Here is a 14,346-nt window from a genome sequence, read left to right as displayed (position 1 = left end):
ACTGAAGTAAATATTATTTCTTAAACCTTGACCACAGTTTAGTCCTTTTATTTCAATTAATTATGTATTAGTTTAAATGCACAGCATTCACGTCTGAAGGCTGATACAGCTTTTAAGAATTGTTAATTTTGTTTGTTCAGTTCAACATTGTTGGTGTAGTTCACGTGTTCACGTGGAGATGCAACGTGACTTGCGTTAGCTTTACCTCTAGCGCCGTCTATAAAACTTTGCCTCATTGGTCAGGCTACAGTTATGTCATACTGGTAATTTTCGAGATAGCTTAAGGTACGCGTATAAGAACGTGTACACTTATCCAATCGCATGACTTATTAATTGTGGTGTTTGTTAGTACGAGTGTTAACGTTGTTGCTTTATAGTTTTATCTACGTTCGGTTTTATGATATAGTTATCAGTGTTGCTTGCTGGTCATATTTCGTCAGGATTTTTGCCCAGATTATTCAAACCAAAGCAAGTATGTAATCGCCCACTTATTGTTTTAGAATGTGGGTCTGAGATCTCATGCCCTTGTGGAGGCGTTTGGGAGAATTACTTTTGAACTGAACTCTGCATTAGAACTGCTGTACTTCTGCTGGTTCATTTTATAAAATAATCGGAATTAGGAAAAAAAAATGAAATTCTTCCCCACTTACAAATTACAGGGGCATGAAACCACAAGACTTTCTGAATTTCAATTAGTTTTTTTGACAGATTGTATAACTTTTGTGGTTAAAACAAAGTGTAATTATTGTATATAGGTATTACAAGAAATATTGACGTTCATGTTGATTTTTTGCATTTGGTGTATTGGACTAGTGGCTGATGCGATACTTGTAAATATGATGTTAGCTTTTAGTAGACACTTGAAGTATGTTAAGAAAGTGGTTAAACTTAAAGTAGCAATTAAGGCGTTGCAATCCATGTGTGGCTTACAAAAATGATAATATTATTGAAACTAAAACAAAGTAAAAAAACTGCATACATGATTCCAGTGGCATTTAATTTGTTTCTAAAAAGTAGGTCGGGTTTCTGATAAATGTATTGTACAAGTTGCTTTCTGTCGTTCTTAGATCGATATTTAATGTGAATGATGTAGGTGTGTAGGATGCATCCTAAAGTAAAGTGAAATCACGTATAGCCAACGTGATCAAGTTATGTGATATAAACTTGCGAAAATAACTCGCTAATCAGAAGTAATTTGATTTTGTTTTTAGTTTGTGTCTTTAAAGTTAAGCTTACTTTTACTACTTTGTGTGTGTGTGTACCGCATCAATTTACTAAGGATTTAGTACAACTACGGACGTGAGATAACTTTAAATCCCCAATGATTTGGGATTGTGATAATACTACCCGTTGCTTGCGAGTTTTATATTCGTATATCATATATTTGATATTAAAACTTACACATATAATACGTTATTTTTTTTAATACTGGTGTATCTTGCCTAATTTCAGAAGTGTAGTGCTGTTTGTTATGAGTATTCTGTTATAGTGCTTTAATTCTGCACTCAGTAACTAAAAATGTAAATGTAGAATCCAAGGAATCTCATTTATCACTTACTGTTAACGTAAACGGAATTTCGTCTTGGATACCTGGGCTAAACTGCAAGTTTACAGATCCCAAAGGTTTAGGAGTAGCCATCCATTATTTAAAACTACTGAGCAGGAAGAGAAAAACTAGACCCCAATATCTGCTGTTTGCAGATACTTTTAACTGAATGTATGTATAACATAATAGCATGATCTACTGGGACGGTATGGGACTTATTGGTCCATCTCAACTATCCCATCCTCTAAAGTAAACTAAAAATTATTACTAATTAAAAAAAAACAAACTTAAAGCCAGCTTTGTCAATGTATGCCTTAAGAGACTGGTCAACCATTACATTAAGGTCCTTTTCTTTCATAACACTGTTATTTCCATTCATATTATACTTATAATTGAAATTATGATAACTTACATGCAATATCTTGCATTTATTTAACTAAAACCCATCTTATATTTATCTCCCTAACTTACTAAATTATCTAAATCATTTTGTAAATCAGCATCATCCTTCATTTGTAACAACCCTCTACTTTCTTCCATCCAGCTATCCAGTTTGTTAACTTTTACCAACACATACAGAGATAATTGTTTTTACGAGCCTTTTATGTGACACCTTGTCAAATGCTTTCTGAAAACCCAGATACATCAAAACTATATCATTATCTTCATCTACATAAGCAGTAATCTTTTCAAAGAATGTCAAAAGGTTTGTAAGGAAAGATTTTCCATTGAGTGAAATCATGCTGACTATCCAACCAATAAAATTCCAAACTTTGTTGTATGACTTTGAAAAGCATCTTTTAACAGACTTTCCAAAACTTGTTGCAAAACTGAGTTAACACTAATGTGTCTTAAAATTACTGGAAAATTTTTATCACCTTCATTAAAAAGAGGAGTTATATTAGCCAACTCCCGATCCTCTGGTACCTGTCCACTGGTCTCATGTTGGTACAGCAGTAAGTCTGTGGAGTTGCAATGCTAAAATCAGGGGTTCATTTCCCTCAGCAGATACTTTGATGTGGCTTTGCTACAAGAAAATACACACACCTGTCCACTATTCAAAGACTGACAAGAAAACAGTAGTAAGTGGCTCACTTAACCAATCTTTAACATCTTTCAAAACCTTGTGAAAATATTATCTGGAGCAGGAGCCTCTTTGTTCTTTAAATTTCAGCATTAATGCAGTCATATGATTTCCGTTCATCAACTGTTCAAGATGTGGAATACTGTTTAAATCTTCATCAGTAAAAACTGAAATAAAAGGAAAGTTTTATTACCCATCTATCTTTACATCATCAGATACTAATCTTCCTTTATCATTTCCCCTTGATGTGGATTCCTGTACATGTTTGCCATGCATGGTGACCTGTGAAAGGGAGGAGAGGATCCTGGTGGTTGAGGGGTCCAACCCTAACACACCACTTTGGCCTTGAATTCCTGTAGATGGGTGGTCTTGGGGTGGACCCACAAGATCATTCGGCTAGTCCATTTCGGCCAGGGTCAGGTGAGTGCCAGCATAGGACATCCTCAACAGGTGTAGTGGACATTATGTTTGATACTGATGTTTGGGTATAGTGCTAATAAAGCCCTGGCATCACTGCAATTATCTTATATGGCACTGTAGTGTGTCCCCTCATAGGACCGCATGGTGGGCAGGGTCAGTGGGCACTGATTTTTTTTTTTATTGTGGATACCCTTCAAATAAAACAAAACAAAGCATGACAGTATAGAGAAAAATCCAACTACTGGCAAACGACCTCACATTGATGACTCTGTACAGTCAAACTCACAACTTGAATCTGTCCTGCAATTTTTAATTTTACGTTCTTTAACTGAAAAACCCTTAGGGCTTGCTGGCTCTCCCAAATTGGTAAAAAAATTATGGTCCAGGGACATTTTAGTGGAAATATCTTCATCACAACATTCCAAACTCCTCCTTAAATCAAAGGCCATTGGGGATATACCCATTGAGGTTACTCCTCATTCCACTTTGAACTCTTCCAGAGGAGTTATAGTTGAGAGGGATTTAAAGACCATTCCTGAATCAGAGATTCTTGCAAGTTTCACCAGCCAAGGTGTTACAGCTGTTCATCAAATTTTTATTCATAGAGACGGAAATATGGAGCTGAAAAATTTGTATCTCCTTGGGTCGTACCATCACTGTTTGCTCTCTGTACCCCTGGAAAAATTATCATTCCTCAGACCTTGATGCCCTCATTGAGCAACTGCCAACCTCCTTTTCAATTTTTGGGGATCTTAATGGGTATAATCCCCTCTGGGGCAGTTCTAGTATTGATGTGAGGGGTCATGCAAAAGAACATATGCTCCTAAATCACAACCTGTCTCTCTTCAATACTGGCTCTTACATTTATTTTCATGCACCACATCAGTCATTTACTGCTATAAATCTTTCTATCTGATCCTTTTGCTTTTCACTTGCTTTTTTTTGGGAGGTTGACATCAATCCACGGGGTAGTGTTAATTTTTCTGTCATATTAAGAGAGATTGGATGTGGCCAGTGCCACCTGACCTGTGTGTCTCATTGGAAGTTGGACCAGGCAAACTGGCCCTCTTTCACTGCCCTCTCAGAACTTGATCTTGCCATCTTATATAAATCATTGATAGATGATTGCATAGCAGCAGTAACTAACTGTATTGTCCAAGCAGCTGCTCAGTGTATCCCCAAAACCTAGCCCTTGGTGGAATTCTGCTTGTTATATAACATAAAAAGCTCAGAAATGTGCTTGGGATAAATTTCGTAGATACACACGCTTTCAAATCGCATTGCACTTCAGCAAACCCATGCACAGGCTCAGTGAGTTAGATGTCAAAGCCAGAAGGAATCTTGGATTAAATACACCTCCAACATTTCTTCTACCACCAGTTCAATAGTCATATGGGACAAGATCCGGAAGGTGAGTGGACGGTACACTTCTGCCCCCTCTCTATCTTAATATTCAATGGCCGTAAAGTTGCTGATGCTCAGAGCAAGGCCAATACTTTTGGTGATTATTTCTCTCATGTACCTAGATCTTTAAACTCATCTCCTTCCTTCTTAGCAATTAAAAAAATAGGAGTGGAACATCTGCCTCTTTCCTTTTCGACTGATCATCCCTATGACTACAAATGCCCTCTTACACTGGTGGAACTCAAACTTGTGCTTCATGGATCTGGCAGTACATCAGTTGGACCTGATAATATACATTATGAGATGCTACGCCACCTTTCTTTTGCCTCTCTTACTATTTTCCTGGCTGTCTTTAAATGGATATAGCAGGAGAATGTTTTTCCTGATGCTTGGTGCCAAGCTATTGTACTCCCTATTCTTAAACCTGGAAAGGATCCAAAGATTCCTTTGAATTACCATCCAATTGCTTTGATGAGTTGTCTCAGTAAGACCTTAGAGAGGATGATTAATGTTCATCTTGTTTGGTTCCTTGAATCAAACAACCTTCTCTCACCCACTCAGTGTGGGTTCTGAAGACAACGCTCCACAATAGACTACTTAATTCTCCTTGAAACATCAGTCAGTGAAGCCTTTTTGAAGTGACAACATCTTATTCCTTTTGTTTTATTTAGAGAATGCTTATGATACAACATGGAGATATGGCATCTTGCAAGACCTTCATTCATACAGATTGCGTTGTAATTTGCCACTTTTTATTAAATATTTTCAATGAACTGCTGACTCCAGGTCCATCTGTTTTTCCCAAAGGAACTTGGAGTCCTTCAGGGCTGTGCCCTGAGTGTCACTTTTCATTATAAAGATTATTGCCATCAGTGAACAGCTACCCCTATAGTTGCAAATGGTCTTTTTGTTGATGACTTTCACATTTCATGTCAGTCATCAAACATGAGGTTTATTGAGGAGCAGCTACAAACTGCGATTAATCGTGTACTTAAGTGGATCACAGCAAATGGTTTTCAACTTTCTCTCCCTAAAACTGTGTGTGTACATTTCTGCCACCTATGGGATATTCATCTGGATCCAGAATTTTGTATTGATGATGATGTACTTCCTGTTGTTCCTGAGGCAAAGTTCTTACGTCTCATATTTGACTGTAAATTAAACTTTGTTTTCCCATACCGAGCAACTTCGTGTCAAATGTATATAAGCACTGAACATCCTCTGTGCCCTCTCTTCCACCTCTTGGGGAGCGGATCAATACTCCATGCTTAAAATTTATTGTGCCTTTATCCGTTCCAAATTTGACTATGGGTTTATGGTTTTGCCAGAACCTTAGCACTGAAAATGCTGGATCCTATCCATCATCAAAGGCTTTGGCTTTGCACTGGGGCCTTTTGTACTTTTCCAGTCCAAAGTTTGTATGTGGAGTCCCATGAACCATCTCTGTATATTTGCCATTTGCAACTGTCTCTTATGTATGCTACTAAACTTTGCTCTTTACCACAGCATCTTACTTGGGGTTGTGCTTTCCATCCTTAGTGGGCCACACTTTTCTATAATAGAAAACCTACCATTGTTCCTTTTAGCCTTCGTATTCGGGCACAATCAGAAAAATTGGATCTATCTTTGAATAGCATAGCAGTATCAACAGTTCAGTCTCTGAACTGTGACATATCTTTGAGTCATCTGAGGAAGGCCGGTATTCCTGATTCGAAATATCACTCTTTATTTGCTGAACATCTTTCAAACAATCCATCCATTCCTTTATATATAGATGGTTCAAAATCAGGTGACTCTGTTGGTTCTACCATTTTTTGTTACAGTTTGGTTGTTGCACACAGAATCCCCTCTACAGTTTCTGTGTTCACTACTGAATTGTGTGCTATTTCTCTTGCCCTGAATCATATTGATTCACTCAGCTCTGTTGGCCCTGACATCATTCTATGTTAGTTACGATCCTGTTTTTATCAATATTTTAGATAAACTGGCCCATCTCTCTATATCATCTATCTCTGTCCAGTTTTTTGGATACCAAGCCATGGTTGATATTCGTGGAAATGAGCTAGCTGACAGAATGGCAAAGTCAATCTGCTCTGGTTCTATCACCATCGTCCCTGTTCCGTACATGGACTATGGTCCACTTATTAAAACCTGACTATACACCAGTTGGCAGTCGACCTGGAGTGAGCAACCAAATAATACCTTTTTTCAAATCAAGCCTTCTTTAGCTCTTTGGTCATCTTGTTTCTGTAAAGATCAAAGGGAAGAAGTTGTTTTGGCCAGGTTACACTTGGTTACAGGTTTTTAACTCACCACTTCCTTTTATCTGGTACTGATGTACCTATGTGTTGTCTGTGGCACCCAGGTCACAATCATACGTATTTTATTGTCATGCCATCATTACAACCAAGAACAATGACACCATTTTAAACATATTTTTAAGGTAGGTTTGCCCTTGACATTTGCCAATGTAATAGGTGATACTGGCCACCTCGCTTAAGTTTTTACATTTTTAAGAGCCATTGGTCTTTTTAACTTAAGGTTTTTATTGGACTACACACTGTTTTATCATGATTTCTTTTACACCGGTGACTGACAGCAAGATTGAACTTAATGCTTTAGTCTTCCTGGTGGATCTTAATTTTACATATTTTATGTATTTTTACCGTAATTTCCATATTCCATTATAATATACTACATCTTGCTTGGCACAAATAGCCTAGTAGCTTTTGTCAATAAACATGAAATACCTACCTACCTATCTTCGTCATTCCTTGAAGGGATGTACATTCATCCTAACACTTTGTTTTCACTTAATGTATTCAAAGAAATTCCTACCTTTAATTTTTACATTTTCAAACAAATTTTCTCATGTATTCTTTGTGATATATCACAAAGATGTCAATAAGATATATAGATATATAAGATATATATATATATATATATCAATAAGATATATCACCCTTATGTCAATAAGGGTATTGATTCAAAATAGCACTTAACCTTACCAAAACAAAACACTGGCACTAAACAGTGCATAGCTGGAAAGCAAATTGATGTAAAAGAAATAGGATGGCAAAGATAGTAAATGGCTGAAGACAAACTTTCAGATGGTAGATGAAAAGAAAGTATACAATGTGAAAAGATAAAGTAGATACAACAATACAAACAGTGGAGATATTCTTACAATTCATTCTGCTGTCTGTCTTCTTCATCTCTAAAAGAAAGTTACTTCTTTTATTGTTCTGGAAGCTAGTTTATGATTTTCTTTGTTATTTGGTTACCCACAGAAATTGCAAGAATAGTGGACACAACACAAATATTATTAAAAAAGAAAAAAATGAACATTATCTTAGTGACAAAATAATATACAATACCAAAACCATTAATTCAGTTCCTAATGAACTTGGTATATTTTTCACTATGATGTAAAAATAATACACTATATGTGCTTCATAACTGTTATTGCTTGGAATTATCTGTGTGCAACACTTACTTGAGTAGGTGCTTTGGTGTATGAGTGCTGTGGATTTCGGTATTCTTTTCATCTCGCAATTTCTAATTGATTCATGAGAAGAAAGCTGTTATGGGATTGTTTTTTTTCATGAAATGGAGGGGCTCATTCGCATTGTCTTTACTCCTTGATCGTCACGCTCGGGAGACATTTTTAAGATGTAGAAACTTGTATGATACTGTAAAGTGCATAAAAATCTGAAGTTATCCATTTTTATTGCACTCTTTTGAGTGTATCCTGACTTAAAAATTGGATCTTCCAATCTAGAGTTCAGTGTGCTAACAACTAGCCACACTAAACCTTATGTATTAGAATTTTGTGGTTAATAAACTAACTTGCATATTGATGCCAATTACCAAACTAACTTTTCTAGAGTCTTCTAGAAATATTTTGGAAAGTGACAATTTTTCACTTTTATTATTTTTATTTTGTATAGCCTTTCGCTTGTACATGAGTTTATTGGTTTAAAATGATTGGTGGTGCATTTTCAAACTAAATTTTTTTTTTTTCAATTTGCTATATTTTCTTCAGAATACTTGTTTTGAGGGGGGAGCTGCACTTTTCAGGCCATGGGTCACTGGTTTGCCTGAGGACTCTGACAGGATCTTTGAAATTGATTCTCTGCAAAGCTTACAGGTTTTTAAAATTTAATGTTATAAAAAATAACTAAAAGGCACAAAATTAATTGCACTTGACTCGTAATCTGAAGGTCAGAGGTTCGAATTCCTATCACACCAAACATACTCGCCATTTCAGCCATGGGGGTGTTATTATGTGATGGTCAGTACCATCAGTAAAAGAGTTGGCGGTGGGTGGTGATGACTAGCTGCCTTCCCTGTAGTCTTACACTACTAAATTAGGGACGGCTAGCACAGATAGCCCTCAAGTAGCTTTGTGCGAAATTCCAAAAAAAACAAACAACAAATACTAAAAAAAAATTTAGTCTGGGTGTCACATTCAATCACCTTTTTCTCAGCTCTAGTTTTATTTAAGTATTACTATTATTTCCTTATGTTGGAATACAGCAATATATCGTGTTACAGTTGCGTTTTTTCTATATCCAGTACTTGTGTTACCTTAGTAGTTGCTTTAATTTTACTATACTGCTTGAAACACAATATCAGTTTAAAAATTTGTTTCCCAATGTGATATATATAATTACTGACCTTTATTAATAACTTATTATTTGAGAATTTGTAATTATTCAATATAATGTGTTTATCTTCTGAGATTGATAGATGGATTATAAACGTTTTGTAAAATAGTAATTTATAAGTACAATTTAATAAACATCGGAACTTTCTTGTTGCAAGTTTTTGCAGTTCAGCAGAATGATGGTCAAATTGATGTTTGGTATAATGTTTTAAACAATTTTCTCAAACTTAACTTTGGTTCCAAATGCCGATGTTCTCTAATAATTTCCTTACTCAAAATTTATATAAATTCATCCTCCTGAAATCAGACTCAGAAATCATAAAACTGACTGTTACGTAACCACTAAAACAGAAATTTACTGGTTAAATAAAAAATCTAAAAATGTAGGTTTCGTAACCACCGAAACAGTAGTTTACTTTTTATTATCATTATTCATAAATTACTTTTTATTGAATATTCAGTACCCGTCATAACATAAAAACCCAGTGCTATGTATATAGTTTAACTATATACTTTACAAAAGTTATGGCCGACCCTGGCCTAGTATTTTGCGCACCTGACCTTGTCCAGAGTACGCGTCATTTTATCGTCGAAAATTGTTTTGTTTTTTAATATTTAAGATTGTGGTTACGTAATGATAATGACCTTACTTTTCACTTAGACAGAAGTACCTCAAGAACTAACTGTGGGTGCTGTTGATCAGCTGCCATCCGTCTGATCTGTTAGTTCATAAATACTTGCTCGGCTATTTCATGTAAACAGTTCGGTGTTGTTTCTATATATTTGATATGAACCATTTTATGTAGATAGTTCGGTGTTATTTCTATATATTTGATATAAACCATTTTATGCAGACAGTTCGGTGTTATTTCTATATATTTCATATAAGTATTAGAATTAGTATTTTGTATATTTTTCAAAGGTGTGGCGATATAGCGATATGTAAAAAGTTGTTTTTGCTGTTTTGAATTAAGCACAAAGCTACTCAGTGGGCTATCTGTGCTCTTCCCACCACGGGTATCGAAACTCGATTTTTAGCGTTGTAAGTCCGCAGACGAACCGCTGAGCCATACTGAGTGGTACATGTATTCATTTATTTTATCAAAAACATTACAATCAAAGTAACGGAACAAATTAACAATAACAAAACAGATATTAACTTTTGCATTTTACTTCTCTTTCCACCCGCCAATTTGTTGACCAAACAAGAGAATATGAAAAGACTTAAGTATTAAGTACCTCCATAAGAAATGCTAGTAATATAGGTAATAAATTACTGACAAGACTGTCGAACTTTGTAACAAACCATTGGTAAAACTTGCGTGTCTAGACACGTATCGTGTAGACCAATGAGATACGAACACATAATACTTTCTATCCATCACACATCTTTGTATAATCCTGAAACTTTAGTTGTTAAGTAGCATTGAATTGTATTTGATATATTAAGTTTACTTCTAATGATCCCCCATATAATATTTGTTAAGGGAAAGAAATCGTAGAATGTTGCTCCCATGTGCCTACAAACCTATGTAGTGTATGTCAGAACGGCTGGTATGGGTATTAACACTTTTACTGATAAGGAGAGAACAACGTTTCGACCTTCCCAGGTCATCTTCAGGTTCAGATGCTTAACGTTGTTTTCTCTTTATCAGTAAAAGTGTTGATACCCATATCAGCCGTTCTGAAATACATTTTTAATTCAAGTGAGTTTCTTGTCATCAAGAAACCGATGTAATGCTTGGACTTGCGCACTCAGTAACCACAGGCATCTGCAGGAACGGGCAAGTGAGGGCATTTTCTTCCCTTATATTTTACGAATAAATTGCACGTATTAGTAATAAAGTGAACTTAACATAGTAGTTAAATTAAGTATTTCTCGTTTTTTTTTAAATTAAAACTGTAAACGTATTTGCATTTAAGCATATATAACACGTTATTTAATTGCACTGTAAAAGCTGATCCGATATATACTTTATACCCTCTCCTAAAATATTTTTGTGGGCGCCCATGCTGGTAGATGCACAATTACCGTAAAATTAAAACATGTTTCAACAAACAGAGCTGTCTCAGTACTGTGTTTCGACCAGAAAGTATAGCTGTGCTGAAGTTTCATCTGGCCTAATACTTCACATAAAGCGTATTTACTTGTATATATGATAACTGTGTTACACCACTTGCGCGTGCTCCTCCTAATGTATACAAGTACAATAATTAATGTTTTCTAATAAGGCACAATATCAATTAGCTATGCCTCATAAAATCCACCTGCAACTTTGCCCCAAATTTCAAAATAGTTATTACAAATTTAAAATGACTTAAAATTAATATATCTAATTTACTTTAAAATGTGAACGATTCCAGAATATTTCCATATATATTAGCATTGGCATTATTTTTGAAATAATATATTATATGAGGGCGAAAAACACGATACAAATTAGCAAAAATAGTCAAATTATACATTTAATAAATCTAATTATTCACTTTATCCAATTCGTCTTGAAAGAGGCTACATCATCCCTAGATTTATTTAAGAATAGATAATATTTTTAAGTATATTATTTTTAGGTTTTAGCATTATTTTGAAGCCTTTAAGACACATTTCGTGAAAATAAATGGGACTTAAATTCTGATTTTTTTTTTCCTTTAATAGTCATAATGTTTAGTACATGATTATATAGCCCATGATGACGAGAAACCCACTATACATAAACATGTATTGAAAAAACAGTTAGGCCCACGGTTTAAATATGCTTCGTTTGCGAAGAACGAGTTTAATCGCTAAGAAATAAACATAATAACGTAGATCCCCGAAACATTACGTATCTTTATCGTAATAGTACTTCTTTAAATACAGGATTTCCAGAATAATACAAAACGAAGTCTAATCACATACTGAAATATGTAATTCCAATTGTCTTAGGCCTAATATTACTTAAAGCATTTATTAAGTAGAGCCTATATTTGATAAAGAGTTAACATTGCAACTTGTGTACATTTTTTGCTTTGGTAAAATTTAGCCCTAACTAAACTATACTTAATACAGTAAGTAAGCGTAATGTTTTTATTTTATCTAACGTTGCACTTTTGTAAGCTTTTAATACGTTTTTGTACAAAACGCCTACTGAAGTTGAGTTTGTTTACATACGTTGAAAGAAAGTGCGCACATACGCGTGTTTAGATCGTAAGGTTCGTGCTTGTTCGCGGGGAAAACAGAATCTGAATATTGCTATAATTGGTTTCTTTTGTTGAAGGTAGTGGTTGGTTGGTTTGGTGTTTTATGGCGCACGCTTTGTTAATACTTGGGAAAAAAAAATTGATACAATTGTGGAAGGGAAGAATACGTGAAATAGGGACAAACAAAAGCAAATTATTTTACGCGTCTTGATACTATAATTAAAAAAAGAAATTATAACTTCACTTTATCGATATTTTAGTCAAAGGTTACGATAATCCAGAAGGACAAGATTGTTATGTAAAAACTGTAGTGTATGCAGGTTAATTTCTTATGCAGTCCTTCTTTTTTACACTTATTTTAAATTTAAATACAACATGCTCGATATTCCACTTAGTAGGTTTTTTGTTTCACAACAACAACAACACAATTTAAAATATATATCTGTTTAAAACTTAACTCTTCTTATCTTTGGCTTGTGTGGTACAGTACATACTTAGTACGCGAGAGGTCGAAAATTTATTCCAGTCTGTATTATTTATATATTTTCCCTAAGCAGTGTTCTAGTAGTCAAATAATTTTAGCACATACATCGTGCGCCAAGCACAAATTTATATCCAAGACGAAGATTACGTTATTCGATCTTTCATTGTTTCGGAATCTCCAACAATTAATATTTATTAAATTAATTTAAGACATTTGATACATCCGGCAACTACTGAGTTCATGAAACATGAAATAATAGGTCATAATAATGATACGATCTAAAATAAATAAGAGATTATTTAAAAGAACAAACAAACAACGAAACCCTGAATACTGTCATCCATAGAGCCAATAAGGAGATAAAGACCATGGAACATGGCTATATTCGTGTGGAATTCCACGTTATAACTGCGTGTAGGAAAAGAAACGTTTCATGTTAGAGCTTTTATTTTTCAATACCTAAATAAATAGACAGATAATTTTCCACTGAAGGAAATTTGCTGAGCCATTCCAAACTGCTTGGGAGCTAAGGAAACTCGTTTAAAATAGAACAGTGCTCAGGCTAGATGTGATGAAATACGTGAGACGGTCACGTGTAATGTGCACATGATTCTTCCTTTTGTATCAGTATTAAAACTTGAAATGAAGTACAATGCTCATTTTGTTTGTGAAAGCATTGGAATAATGTGTGTACGAATATAAATAACCCATATTACCGCAAGGGGCTGCTAATGAGCTTGTTATTAGTAAACAGAGATTCATACTATTTTATTTGTTACCAACGCTGCTGTTTACAGTTTGCATTTGTGTGATAATAACTAATTGGAGACTTGCAGGATTTACGTACGAAAACCATAATTTAGTCGTGAATAGACGACATTAACTTCCTTGACGTGGAACATGTAAATAACTCGTTTTTGGTGTGATTTTTATGCATACGCACAATTATAGTAATTTGTTGAGTAATTTTGGCTTTCAAAAATAGAAGTTTGAGAATAAATCCGTTTTTATCGATGTAGAGTTCAATATTTGTTCGATGTATTAAAAATTGTAAAGTTTATATTTAAATTTTTGGCGTTGCATTTATCTGAGGAACTGGATTTTTTTACTTGTTTTATAAACGTATTTTATTTATATGATTTTTTTATTTTTTTTTTCAGGTATGAAGATCGGTGATAAGGCTCCATGGAAGGAGGTAATTATTTTTGGTTGTTTATTATGTGTCGTCTTTGGTAATGTTCATCTGTCATTTTAGTTTTTAAATTCAAATTAATAACATTGTCTTTTTACCTCCACTGGTGTTATTTTCATGATTGGGTCCCTTTGGTCTAATACTTCTTCATCCTCATGTAATAATACCCATGCTTTGCTGCCTCCACTGTTTCGAGTGGGTCACTTTGGTCTAATATGGCGATAGATTCTCAACATGGTATATTTTTTCCATCGTGTAGTAATGGTTCCATCTTATTTAACGTTACTTTTGTATGTATTCCTGAGAGTTAATAAAAATATTATTTGGTTAAAATGGCTATAAACTACTTTTATTTCATTAATTTGCA

The 14,346-nt window shown here is 34.5% G+C and overlaps 1 protein-coding gene across 9 annotated transcripts in view; it reads left to right on the top strand.

The window, feature by feature from the left end:
* LOC143254331 (uncharacterized) overlaps positions 1 to 14,346 on the top strand; it is a 115,648-nt gene that overhangs the window by 50,090 nt on the left and 51,212 nt on the right. For 3 of the 9 annotated variants that reach the window (XM_076509337.1, XM_076509333.1, XM_076509328.1), the window contains exons 1-2: positions 13,352 to 13,689; positions 13,948 to 13,982. Coding sequence is in view for 4 of the 9 variants with exons in the window: in XM_076509333.1 (XP_076365448.1) it covers positions 13,973 to 13,982 (10 nt within the window). In the remaining 5 variants the exon portion in view is untranslated. Of the gene's footprint in view, positions 1 to 258; positions 473 to 13,351; positions 13,690 to 13,947; positions 13,983 to 14,346 lie in introns of those variants that run through there. The other 6 variants (XM_076509339.1, XM_076509334.1, XM_076509338.1 and 3 more) reach the window with 3 other exon arrangements.

The sequence above is a fragment of the Tachypleus tridentatus genome, chromosome 6 (assembly GCF_004210375.1).
Source record: "Tachypleus tridentatus isolate NWPU-2018 chromosome 6, ASM421037v1, whole genome shotgun sequence".
NCBI lineage: Eukaryota > Metazoa > Arthropoda > Merostomata > Xiphosura > Limulidae > Tachypleus > Tachypleus tridentatus.
The sequence above is the reverse complement of the archived record's forward strand: the minus strand, read 5'-3'. Positions and strand labels throughout refer to the sequence as shown.